The following is a 14,606-nucleotide window of genomic DNA, read 5'->3' on the forward strand; positions in this document are numbered from 1 at the left end:
TCTCAAATTTGAAAGTGCATTAAAATACATCTAGGAAGGTAAGTAAAATGCCCATTGTTACCAATCTCAAAGACTCTGATTCGTAAACCTGAAAGTGTTTATGAGTCTATGTTTTTAATACCCCTGAGAATTTTGATAAAGGTGATCACATAGTTACTTTTTGAAAAATACTGATCTATAATGGAAGACATTTAAGTAGGAAAAGCAATTTCAACAAGTTATATTGTGACTTCATTAATGTTTTTAGAAAACCTATTTGTACATGTAAATATGAACATAATACACATGAAAATAAATTCATTGAAAAATGGGAGGATATTAAAATTTATAATAGCAGTGATCTTTGGGAAAAGGATTAAGATCTTTGGGGATGGAGGAATGAAAAAGGACTTTTACAGTTGATTTTATAAATCTGATTTATAAAATATGTGATTTTATTTTTTGTTCCAAGAATATACTTATGTATGACTTGTACAATTTTAGGAAAATGAAATATAAAAAGATAAAATACATTTTAATGTCTTGAGTTCATATTTGTTTTCAAAGTGCTGGTTCACTTTTATAGGATTATCAACTATTAAAATGACAAGTCAATGGTATTTCTAAGAACTCCATGTCTTCAGGCAAGACATTTCCTATCTATTTCCTTGTACATGCATGTGTCTACTCCAGACATCTTTTCTAAAGTATGGCAACAGTTCCAACTCAAGAAAATTGCCTCTTACATTTAGAGGAAAAATTCTCAGGGATGAATTTTGACATTATTATCACAAAAGTAACAGTTAATCAGTGGACAAATGTAGGTAGGGAGAATTGATTCTTTCTGTAATTTCCCAAGGGAAGTCACTGATGAGAAAAACAAATCAGTCTCTTCCTCAAAGACATGGCAGCATTTGGGAAGCATGAGATCTTGGTCAATAGGTCTGTCTGATTATGAGGTTCAAAACTAATGACTTTAAACTAAAATTACTTCATGAGTTTAAAATGAACAAGTTATCTAATAAAGTGGAACATTACTAAGGAATTTATTATTACAACGTGCTATCACTCCATGAAATTAACTGGACACTAATCACATACTTACTGATTTCTTGGTAGCCAAGACACATTATTATGTATTTTGAATTTTGATATTATAAGATTAAGAAACAAATAGAATATATGACATTTTAATGCATGAGTCATGACAAATTATCTTTAAGGAAGTTAGCCTAAATTTTATTCCCATATGATTTATAGAATTAAGAATAAATAATAAACTAATCATTTCATGTCCAATTCAAGTTCTCACTCTGTTAGGCAATATTTTATAGAATTAATTTTATATCTAGATAGGAAAAGAGTTTACTCATGTTTTCAACTGCTTAATTTTAGTTGCAAAAAAAAAAATCACAATGACACTCAATTGGGACTCTGACTCCCTAGGTCCAGGGATGGTCTATTCCAGGTATTCACCCATTAATTTTCTTTCTAAAAATTTTTTTCATTACTTTTTCATATGACTCTTCATTTGTACCCAGGTTTATACCTTTAATTATAAAACTTACTAATAATAAAATTACTCAAATCAATATCTGAGTAATTTTTCCTACTTCAGAATTTCTACCTCCAAAATTGATCCATCCAGAAGTCTTCTCTGACGCCAGCAGTACTAAAAACAGCAGTCTGTACCACCATCAACTGAGCTGATGTGAAATCATTCACAAATATTCTTCCTTTTGTACTTATTTAAGCTATGTCTATTTAGGAAACCTACTTTCTTAACTAAAACCCAAGATACATGATCTAAAAATAAATATTTTTTCTCAATTTGGAAGCTTTTGTAAATATTCAAATTGAAAAAATATTATATCAAGTTATATATAACCAATTAGTTTTACTGACTATTAAATACAATTAGGATTATCCCCAAAAATTCCTAATGATGTTAAAAAAAATTTCTAAAACTAAATCTGGAAACTCTCCATTTACTTACCGAGTAGCTTTGTTGTGGGAAGAAGATGAGTATTGATCTGCAGCATTTAACAGCTCTAGCTAAGAATCTTATTGACATTTCAAACTACTTGTCACATTCATCCATTTTGTCCAAAGAGATGTAAAGCTACACTCTTAGTGTAAGAAAAGAAATCTGAAAAGATGACACATCTTCACCCTCAAGACACTTAAGTGTAAGATGTGGTCACTAACAATGGTTGCTAATGCCAGAGAATGCTCCTTCCAGGTCAATGACTGGACAGTAGGCTGCGTATATGGTCAACAAAGGAAAAGAAGCTCAAAATATCCTGTCAGGTATACTTCATTAGAGTCTTCACAACAAATTAAATTAATTGAGCAAATTATTTGCTTTATTCAGGTCATATTTGAAAGGATAATATTATAGACTAGCCTCAAAGGTAAATACTTGATAAGGAGTTAGAATCCCAATACACTATGGGAAAAAGACAAAACAAAGAACAACAACAAAAATCCCTAAAGTTGAGAATGAACGAATTCAAATATTTGGTTTAAATTCTGCCAAATGCTGAGTAGAACATATTAATTCAGGCATAGAATACATGAATGAAATCTGAGTCTATACTTTCATATGAATTACTATAAGCTGATTCCAAAATAAATGCTAAAATTATCACAAATGTAGCTTGGGGATTAATATTCATACTTAGAATTTTAAACTGTTATACAAACCTTTCATTACCAAGTAAAAGAATGCTAAAATTTAGATCTTGAATATACTAAAAAGTAAATACAGCACTCCAAAGAGAAGCAGCTCTTCATCTAATTCTACCAAAAACATCCATTTTTCTATTTTTAATCTATATAAAAATGCCAATTTTACAATGAATCTGTATGTCAATAAAAATGAACAATAAGTCTTCTACCACAAGCTTTCAGCACAAAGCATTTATTGTTGACTTGTCTTAGCCTGTCATTGGCTATAACTTTTCTTACTAAATTTGTAGACATAATTTGATCTCCCAGATATTTTAGAGAAATGACTGAACATGTTAAGAATTATGCATCATTATGTAATATTTAAAGTATAATGACTACACAATATTATGCAAAAACAAATTACTTAGGATTGAGTATTGATGAACACATACCTGATACAAGAGTTCTTTTTGAGGCAAAGATACAGATCGTTCTTCATACAAAGGAGGTGGTTTATGTGTGGGTGGAAGATCAATCCTGCATTAGAAAGGTTAAAAATGTTACTGCCATTTAGTTAACAAGAGAAAAAGAAGGAAGAAAGAAGTCAAAATTCTCACAACTCCAGGGGATATTTTCCTCATACTATAAAACACTTAATTATCACTCCATCTTGTATGTTTAACTCATTTCTTATTTTCCTTTAACATATCAAATAGAAAATAAAAGTAAACATTAATTTTAATGTTCAGAACCAATCTAATTTATTCATATTTAATTTAAGCAGTTCAAATATAAGAAGCATTTTTGAAAATTATTAAGTACATAATTAAGTATATGACCAATTTACTTAACTATTGTTTCCACATTAACTATATCTACATTTTAAAGACAATCAAACAAATGTGTTACACTTTTCTCTAAAGTATCATACAAGTGATTTAACATATTCCATCTTAAAATGATACTGAAAAAAGTTTATACTGTATCTTGGAAATACTTCCAAGTCTGACTTTCAAAAGATTTCCTCACTCTTAGAATATTCATCACACAAATTAAGATTTTTCAGTCGACAGACCATTATCAATCTTGTCACCTGAAACAAAGAAAGGGGCTAATATATGCTTAGGAAATGAATTTAATATTGCCAAAATGACCTAATTGGTAAAAACCCTCAATTTATATATAGTAAACAAAAAACAGACTTAAATATATCTTGTAGCTCTTTACATTTTAGAACATAATTATATATTTTTTTCATAACTTTGAAGATCAGATATTTTCAGTACTTGTGATTAGTAAACAAAACATAGGATTATATGAAAAGACTAAGGAAATGGAAGCTAAAGATACTAATAAATAATGTTTTCAAAATTATAGAAAAGATTATAAGTTGAGAACAAAGGCAACATTAATCACAAACTAGTCACTCTCTATGAAAGAACTCCAGTTTTAAGAAAGGTGTCACACTGAATGAGCACTTTATCATAATTTGTTAATTTTTTCACCCAATGAATATCACAGCAAATTCTTAGCTCCAAAGTGTCAAGGGTCAAACTGAGGGTCATGAAGGTAAAGTTATTTATTCATAGTCAGACCATCAATTTGATCATGACAGAGTTGAAACTGACACCTTAGTGTCTTCAATCCAAAAAGACAAGAGTTGTAATTGTGCCAGATTAGAGAAGCAGAGAATATACAAAGCATTTTTAAAGATAAAATGAATGCATCCTTTAAATGCCAGTCTTGTGTCCTTAGCAGAAACATAAAAGGGCAGAAGAACTAATGCTAGCCAGGCATGATGGTGCACGGGCATAATGCCAGTTACTTGCAAGGATAAGGCAAGAAGATCACAAATTGGAGGTCAGACTGGGTAACTTAGTGAAATCCTCTCAAAATAAAATAAAAATAGTGGGGGACCTAGGGGTGAAGCTAGATAAAGAGAGAGCTTGCTTTAGCATACATGAAGCCTTGGGTTTGATCCCCAGCACTGGGGGTGGGGGCATGTCATTTGTATAGAACTGCACAGTTCATAAAACATGATCTTATTCTATTCCCATCACAACCATGTGAAATAAGTAGGAAAAGTATTATTCATAGTTACAGATAAAGCAACAAAACTATTTATAGAACTGAGAATGAACACATGTCAGTCGATTCTGCAACAAAGTGAAATTTCCATCTTATAAATCTATCTCAAAGATTAGGCCCAAATGTTGCTTATTCTTTGAATAAAAACATACATATTTTATAATTCACTAAAAATGAAGCATTTCTCTTAAGGAAAAAACTTTAAAACTTGATGAATTTAATTACTCTTGGTAGAGATACACATATATATGTAATGAATGTATTACATATGTATGTATATAATACAGACATACACAATCTGAGGAAGCAATTAAAGTTTCTAAGGTATTTTAAACCTTAACTAGTACTTCATTAATGGCCTGCATTTCTATTCAGAGGGCAGGCAACATAAAGCATCAATGTATAGTGGTTTGGAATAAAGTCTAGTACACTATGGATAAAAACTGCTGTTTAATTTATATGTCCATGGGATCCCCTTGAAGTTGTTCACTTCCTAAGATATAGTTTAAGATGTCCTATTGAAACCACTGTCATTTAACAAGTCTCACATTATTCTTACTTCTCTCCCTGGGACCCTTTGAATAAAAGCAGCTGTAAAGACAGATATAAAGACTAATGCACAATGAATAGTCATAGAACACAGGCAGAAAAAAAAGATACTTACACTTTGTCAAGGTAGGATGGTTTCTTTTTCCGAGGAGTGAGCAGCACAGTCACAAAGACAGCAATGATGAAAAGGGCAAGGACAGCTCCAATGACAGCACCAGCTACAGCTATGGAAGAGGTCTGCTTAAATGGAACATCTGCAAAGTAACAAAAATTAGGCTATTCAAAACATTTTAAAGAGTTCTTGAAATTACATACCTTAATTTCTAGATTGTGCAAATGCTATTTGATTGAAGTATGGTATCCAACAGTCAGTTTAGAGGACCCAAAATTCATTAGTTTGAGCAGCATTTATGCTAACAACCTTTCTGCTTCCTTTTTACCCCAGCTTTGCTTTTTTCAAATTATGAAAAGAATATCCCCAATAGACATCAACAAGTTAATCTACTATTTATGGTCAAAGAATGTCTGGAGGAGAAAAGAAGATAGATATAAAGATGAAAATAATTTTATGTTCTTACTCTAAAGATGATTTAAAAAATCAGTATTTTTAAGAGTCAATCGATAATACATACATTTACCATTTTTATTCTATTAAAATGAAAAAGAAACTTAGAAACCAAACACCTTAATAATAATAAATAATACCACAAACCAAATGAATATAAACAGTGACAATACTAAAAAATTTTAATTTTTTAATATTAATGTTTTAAAACAGGACCAAACATGCTGACAGAAAATTCTTTCCTATCTGGCTGCCAACATAGTATCAATTTCTCCCTCCCACACTGTATCACAAATTTAGGAAAAAAGGATTTAATAATTCTATTTAGCAGTTAGCATTTCATAGTGTTTAAAAATTAAATCACTAATTTTGAACTACCAAATGAGTCTACTAAGATTACTATAATTAACTATATATTTTCAAATATAGGAAGTATTAAGGGACATGACCAAACCATAAATCCTCATGTATATTATTTTGACAATTTCAGTCATATTAAATTCAATAACAAAATTTGTAAGGTGATTCATAAGTTGTAAAAGTTTCTTCATATACATAATTTTGTTTTATCCTTCTAACCAATAAAAGATATTGAAAATAACATCTTATAAATGAAAATACTGTGGTTCTGAAGTTAAATATTCTACCCATGATCACTGAGCCAATGAGAAGCAGAGAAAAAAAGAGTAAAGTTGGGGAAGGATAGAAATCTCCACCCTCATATCCTTGTTTGGGGAACAATGTTTTCTTTTGCAATATCTAATGTAGACTTGCATTTTGGGCTTCCTATTTGCTAATAAGAAGCTCTTAGTTTTCACTTAAATTGATTTATTCACATATACTCTTAAGCAATTTCAATTATTGTTATGATCCAGATATAGGAAATTTAAATATTAAAGCACTGTAAGGTTTGAACTATTTCACCTACTTAACATCATGTCAGTCTTTCCATTTAAGTACGTATTTCAAAGTATCTTCTATTTTATTAGATTGTGGTCTACACAGTGTTTTTTAGTGGTCAAAAAAGAACATTTTACTTTCCTTCCAATCATAAATATTTGACTAACCAAGCTGAGTTTATTTATTAATGAGTCATTTTTTAACCTCATTCTAAATTAGATCTATTATTGCTCATTAATCCCCAATGACTCCATTTAAATATGAACTGGATGAGGGGAAAAAATGTGAAATAGTGCAAATTTACTCAGCACTTGTAAATGTTAAAGATTTGGGGTGATTTATTTGGGGTGATCTCTTCTATATTTTCATTTTCCCCATCATATGAATTATAGCTTTGACCATTGGTCAATTATATCATTGACTATAAAGTAGATGTCTCTATCCAATCCTTAATAATACCTAAAATTGAGATTCTTAATCTACAGATCACAATTTTTCATCAAACCTCATATCTCCAATAAAGTCTTTCACTTATCTTAGCAATAATCTGAAGTTTGTAGTTCATTGCAACTAATAAAACATAATCACATAGATTTTTAATGTCCTAAATTCCTAACCATACATACTATATTTTAGTGTTCTGAATTATCAAATCTAAATATATACTACTTTTAAACATTTTACCTATTACCTAGTTATCCAGTTCTAGGCATCTACAGCTGAGAGTTCACTCTATGTATACAACAATATTTCCTTCTATCTTAATTTAGGCATTTTTATTTCACCTAGTTCCATTTTTTCTTTATTCCTATTTATCCTCTCTATTTCATACCTCTTCTTAATATCATAACAGGATGTTAAGTGCTGAAAACAGCAACTGGAAGAAAAATAAGGTATGTATTCTTTCGTCAAATGGATATGCAGTTCAATTGGTGTTAAATACATAAATAGGGTATATTACATCTTTCCTTTTATAATTCTTTTACTAACTGAGAAAGGGAAAGATAAAATATATTTAAGGATATTAAAATTTTAAGGACAGCAGTATGAAACACAAAGAGGTAAAACATTCACCACACTGCTACTCCAACATCCCACATAAACACATACATACTACATATATACCAACAAAACCATGACAAGGAAAATATTAAGCATGCAAATTTATACCTTGGCATTTTTAAATACTAATCTAGTTTACTGGTGGCTGACAAAAAGCCACCACTCGAGATGTTCTTAAAGTCTAATAATGTTTGTAAGTGGAAGAAAAGGACATTGACCATGAAAATTGAGGCACACATCTGTAAAAAGGTAGCTTGTTGCTATAATAGTAGCCATAATATTCATTGACAATTCACCTCCAAAAAAAGAAAAATAGTACTCCCTGATACAACAAAGGTATACCACCTATAATAGATATCATGCATACATCCTCTAAGGAAAATGTTCAAAATCAGCTACAAATCATGCTAAAAAATTTACAGGTAGAACATTACTTTTTGGAAAAAATATACACATGGTAAATATTGCAGATATTAAATTAAGGTTTTCTTTATTATCACTTTAATAGAGATGAATAAAAAATGTGAAAGTTAATCAAGCATATGTGAACACCTAATCCACCTATGAAAGTAAGATAAGATATTCTTTTGTGAAAATTTCAGTTATATCCCATAACTCAAAGGTTAATGCAATGACCTACAAACTTTTCTCCCCATCTTTCATTTGCTCCCAAACCACCTCTATCACTGTATTACCAATTTTTCCCATAAATAGCCCCCCATTTTTTTCCCCTCCACTTAAATGTATAAATGATGGGAATCCAATATGGAACCTCCTGCATGCTATCTAAAACTTCTGCCATTGAGCTACACATAACAGTCCTCTGTTCTTCATTTTTAAACATATCCTTTAATTTTATCTTAATATGACATCTAAGCCTTTATATCCAAGCAACTGTTTATCTCTAATGTTTAATAAAAATGCTGTATTTGGGTCAGGCAGATTTCACAGTCTCTCATCCAACAAACTACCAAAAACCTAATACACACTAGGCATTGTGCTAAGGGCTAGGAATGCAATGATGAATCTTAAGGTCCTCAAAAAAGAGAAAAATTCCCAAAGTGAGGTCACAATGCATGAAATATGCATGAGCCAATCTAGTAGAGAAATTTCACTGCTTTTCTTTAAAAATTGTTCAATAAACTAAATGTTCACTAGCATAAAATATAAGAATTGGCTCTGACAGCTGCACTTAATGGATGGGGCAGATGTTTACCTGTGATATAAAACACCTGCAGTACTGTATGGAGGAAATGGTGTGAGATAGTTAAAAAAAAATTTTTTTTGAGTAGTTACTAATTCACTTGGTTTTTCATTCTCAAATCATCAACATCTTAAGACATGAAAGCTCAGCTGAATGAGCTTATATTTAAATTTAACCAACAATTAAAAATGTAAAGGAGGAACTGTATAGATGTTCCATGTGACAGAAAAACACCTGACACAAACAGGGCTAATCTGTTATATACTAGTAACCACTCATTCCCAGTTAATGTCATTCCTGAAAAGAATTGATATAATGAAGATAATACTAATGCAGGCACACCTAACAAAAAATACAGCAAACACCTTACTCCTAACACAAACTTTTATCAGTTTCATTGTGAAATAAAACCATGGCAATCTAATGAGATAACAAATGAACAAACAACTAAAAAACATAACACATCGGAAGACCAACTAAAATACAGATTTACATTTACTCATTAACAGTAAACCTCACACTAAACCTCTACTGGGTTGAAAGGATCTGTTGTCCAAGGTAACATTAATGTCATTAGCAAGATACTAAAAAATCCACACACTTTGCACATAAAAACAGGCTCTTAAAAGGGTCTAAACAGGAGGTTTGGATGAATACTGTTGACCTTCCAATAATACTGCCTCTTCCATTTGAATCTAGTTGGCTTTAAGAGGTAGCATTTCTGCTAAAACAATCAAGATTCACCATATACTATTTTTGAATCACTGAATCACAAAGTATAAAACCAAGAATAGAAAACAAATGAAGCACAGGCTGGGGATATAGCTCAGTTGGTTAAGTGCTTGCCTTGCAAGCACAAGGCCCTGGGTTCAAATCCCCAGCACCTGCAAAAAAATAAATAAATAAGTAAAATGAAGCACAATCATGTGCTTTTTCCAAGATTTTAGTGAGAAAAAAAAGGTTAACTTTAAAGATGATAGACAATTATAGTTTACAAAAATAATTAAGGTTTTTCATTATTATCACTTTAATGAGAAAACATTCACTTTTAAAACATTATTTTATCAGTTAAAATTGCCATTTTAAAATCTTTTATAATGTATATAGTCAAGCTGCTATAGTAGCAAAAATATAATTTGAGTATATACTAATTTTTAACTGAGTGAAAAACTTTCCACTGATCTAGAAAGGATAAGCAAAAATGAGAATAAAATGACAAAATGTGAAGTGAGTTGTGATGGGTGGAAGTTGATACATAAGATACAGGTAAGTGACTAATTCTAAAGAAGAAAGTTTCAGAAATCTATCATTTGAGCTGGACTTCGAATACGGACTGATCTTCCAATGTGCAAAAAGGGAGTAAAAACATTTGACAGGATATAATATCAAAGCACATGGTATGTTAAAACAGAGTTAACAGATCTAGATATTGAGTATTCCCCTGTTAATATGTCTAGGCATTGAGTATCAAATGGCTGCTAATACCAAAACAGAAAAACAGGCATTAAGTGCCTTCTAGTGGAAAAATATACACTACTTTTTAAGTAATATTGGCAAAAAAAAAAAAAAGGAACCTGAATCTAATCAAAATTACAAATATTTCTACTAATTTATAGAAAATACAGAGAGACATATTTAGGATACAATTAGAACAACAAACTGGAAAGTATAGGGAAAATGAAGCAGGTTCTTCAACAAATAAACTGCAAGGGAAAAACTGGGGGAGGGAAAGGAAGTAACACATTAAAAAGGCATTTCTAGCAACCACAATATATGCAGGTATACCTAACAAAAAATAATGTAAACAACTTACTCCTAACACAAACTTTATCAGTTACATTGTGAAGTAAAACCATGGCAATCTAATGAGATGACAAATATGATGAGTAAGTGTTTGAACATTCATTCCATGCTATTAAGGTATTTGGTATTAAAAAAAATGTTACTATAGTTAATTTTTCAACAGTCATTGTCTTTTTAGAGCAATATACTGATTTATTTTACAAATGAAGGTATGGCATGAAGGATTTCATGGCTAAAGGTTTAAATGAAACAAAACTGGTGGTAAATCTGAATAATTAAAAATGAGAAGAAAGAAGTTTATTATTCTCATTTTTGTATAATTTTTCATAATAAAGTCTTATTCTCCTAAATCTCACTTTGTTGGCTTCATCCATGTACCCAGTCAGAATGAACAGCATTATTAGCTAAAAGGCACGTGAAGTCAGATTTATTCCAAAATTAAAACACATTTTACCCTTTCAAAATGAAATGAACATGAGTTACTATTACCAAGGTTCAAGAAAAGAAAGGACCCCTAAAGGTATATGTACAGCAAAAGCTTTTGTAAAACTATGATTGGTTTCAAATCTTGATGGAAACATATCACTACTCAGGTCAAAGTAGGTATGTATTAAAAAAAATTAAAAATTGGTTGACTTTTTTTTTAACATAATAGAAGCAAACAGGAGATTTTTTCTGAAAATATAAAAATTGGTGTCTGTGGACACTATTCTAAAGACTCCTTTATGAACAAAATTCTACTGGCATAACATGAGGGAACAAAACAGTTCAAGCTGTATGTTATTAAAAAAAAATGCCTGCTTGTTCTAATATAATGTAAAGTTTAGAAAAAATATATATCATAATTTTTAAATGTCACAAATAAAAACAAGGAAAAGGGAAATTACAAACAATTCTAAACAATGACATTTTTAATCAAAACTGTTCACAAGCAATACATAAACATCACTAAGTATCACCATAATTACCTTCCAAAATATATTAAATTTCACATTGAAAGCCAAAACAGTTGTCCATTGGTATCCACAGAATTAGCTCCAGGATACCTGAAATCAAAATCTGGGAATGCTCAATTCCTTGTAATTTATTATCTGCATATAATCTGCACATATCTTCCTGTATACTTTAAATAATCTCCAGATTAGTATTACCTATTGACATGTAAATAGTTGTTATATCGTATTGTTCAGGAAATGACAGGGAAAATAAGGATGGTACATGTTCATTACAACTTTTTCAAATATTTTTGAATGCTATTCATGATATATATGTGAAATAGGAATCAAATTTTAAATCAAATTTAAAGTCAAATTTTAATGACAAACATGTCAACCTATGTGCTCCCTCAAACTTTATTTACCTATGTCCTTAACATGATTATTGGGAAGAGAAATAAGGCAGATTCTAATTCCCACAAATCATTAATTACATTGATTGTAAATTAAAAAAAACAGGTTACATATAACACATATACACCACTAACAAGCATAATGAGGATGAAGAAGGTAATAGAGAGTCATAGTCTCAATACAGAAATATAACTTGAATATTTTTAAACTTCACTGGTTTGTTGCATAACTATTGGAGCTAACACCCAATACGTACCTTGGTTAAAAAAAAAAATTAGTAAAAGCTAAATTTAAACCCAAACCCAACATGTCAAAAAAATCTAAGAAGGGATGTTTTCATGTATAGTACATTTCTAATTGATAAGTAAACAGAAAAAAAAATTCAATTTATACTCTATCCCCCTTTATAGAATTCAAAATTCAATATGGGTACAATTTCTTCCTTTCTTACATTGTATATTGATTCCTTCCACATAATAACTTCTTATATGTTCATATATTTTGTTTTAGCAGTATTTACCAATCAAAATGAAACTCAAATCACATTTTTTTTTGCATATGAAATGGCTACATTGCTGTTTTTGTACTTCCATATTGTACTTTCTAGGATTCCTTAATACAAAACATGTAGCCATGTATTACCTTAAACCTTTCTACAAATGGCTACCAGAACCAATAATTACTACTGAAAAACCTTAATGTTTGCTTTAATATCAAACTTACCAAAAATAAAAAGCTCTATCAGGCACATGATAAAAACTGCAGAGTCAAATGTCATTTTTAAAGTCAGCCTCTAGCCTACTAAAGTTTCAATGTATTTTAACAAAATGACAGAAAAAAATAGAATTGCATTTACTTTCATTGTATTATTGAAATACATTAACCAGTAGGGGAAACAAACAAAAAAAACCTGAGAGTAAATATTAAAAAGCAAAAATGGCTGAAAGCACAAGAAAGAAAGAAATATAAATATGGACCAAGAATAGTAAAAACATTCCATTATTTTTTCCAAAAAGGTACTAAAGTTTCATATAAACTTAATAATTAGCTGGGCACATAACTGATATTCAAAAATTAATTTAACAAAAATGTTTATTTCATATAACTATTCATGATTACAAACCATTCCCTATGTACAGTATCATATACATAAATCTCTAAGAAGCAACAGTGCAATACTTCCAAAAATCGTAAGCACCAATATAGGAGTCCTGTAATCTTTTAGTATGCCACATGATTTAGATTAAGGATACAGAACATATTAAATACTCACTTGTATGTTTTCAAGTTGCCTTTTCCCACAAAAACAAAACAAAAAACTAACCATATAATGGTGACAATGTAAAAATAAGTTCATAATTAGTAAGGAGATATTTTAGAAATATAGTTCTTGAAATACATTGCTAATTTCTTTCAGATTATACTCAAACTGAGATTTATATAAAATCCTAAACATGATTATTCAGTTCATAGTCATACAGCACTTCCAACCCTTATTTTTAAAGATAATTTTGATCAGAAAAAGCCATAAATTTACAAATTTACATCTTTCATGGGAAGAATTTTAGACCTATCTTTCTTGTGGCTGATATCATTGCTGATATTTAAATAAAAAAGTTATTTCAATCACTTTGTATTATTAAAGTTTTCTTCCAATGACATAGACTAAGAAGTCTTAGATCTGCATATAAGTGGTTAACTACATTAAAACAGAGACATTTTAAACAAGGTAACAGTGAACTTAACTTTACTTCTTAACCTGATATTATAGTCTCATAATAAGTATTAGGGAAGAATTTCTAATTTATGCAAAATACTCCTAAAGAAAACTAGTTTATAATTATTTAGAATAATGTTTTTGCTACTTGCATGTTAGAATTTTGCCTTTATAACACCTTTTGCTTTGATGAGGACGGGAAGCATGGGTGGTTGGAGGGTTAATAAAGTACCTACTTCACCTTTTGTCAAAAAAAAATTTATTTGATTTGTGATTCTCCTAAAAATTTCTACTTCTACTTGACTGCCCTGGCAAAACATTTATTCTACACAGGACTTTTTTCTAATGAATCATCAAAACACATTCTTTGGACCTCAAAACAGCTGTCTTTATGATTACAAATTTATAGAATTCCACTGTAGAAGTAATTTACCTCCCAAAGAAGATTCACATTTGAAAATTTAGATAACATTTCTTTCTCAAAATGTACATGATTCTGGAAAGAATACACTTAATGAATTATGTAAAAAACAAAAACAAAACAACAAAACAAAAAACCCCTCATGATGTTTCCAGTTTTAATTGGAAAAACAAAAACATATACATACATTAGGAGGAAATAAAATAGAGGAAAAAGGGGATGGACTGCCAATATCCATTAGCAAATATGACCAGTTGGTTCTATAATTCAAATTTTTCTAGTTAAATTCCAAGTTT

General features: G+C 30.0%; 1 protein-coding gene across 1 annotated transcript in view; it reads right to left on the reverse strand.

Annotated features, from left to right (window-relative positions):
* Nectin3 (nectin cell adhesion molecule 3) overlaps positions 1–14,606 on the reverse strand; it is a 144,835-nt gene that overhangs the window by 60,156 nt on the left and 70,073 nt on the right. Inside the window, exons 6-7 of the mRNA XM_047564580.1 lie at positions 5,405–5,543; positions 3,105–3,189 (exon numbers count right to left, since the gene is read on the reverse strand). Coding sequence (XP_047420536.1) covers positions 3,105–3,189; positions 5,405–5,543 — 224 coding nt within the window. The remainder of the gene's footprint in view (positions 1–3,104; positions 3,190–5,404; positions 5,544–14,606) is intronic.

The sequence above is a fragment of the Sciurus carolinensis genome, chromosome 9, assembly GCF_902686445.1.
Source record: "Sciurus carolinensis chromosome 9, mSciCar1.2, whole genome shotgun sequence".
In the NCBI taxonomy this organism is placed as follows: Eukaryota; Metazoa; Chordata; class Mammalia; order Rodentia; family Sciuridae; genus Sciurus; species Sciurus carolinensis.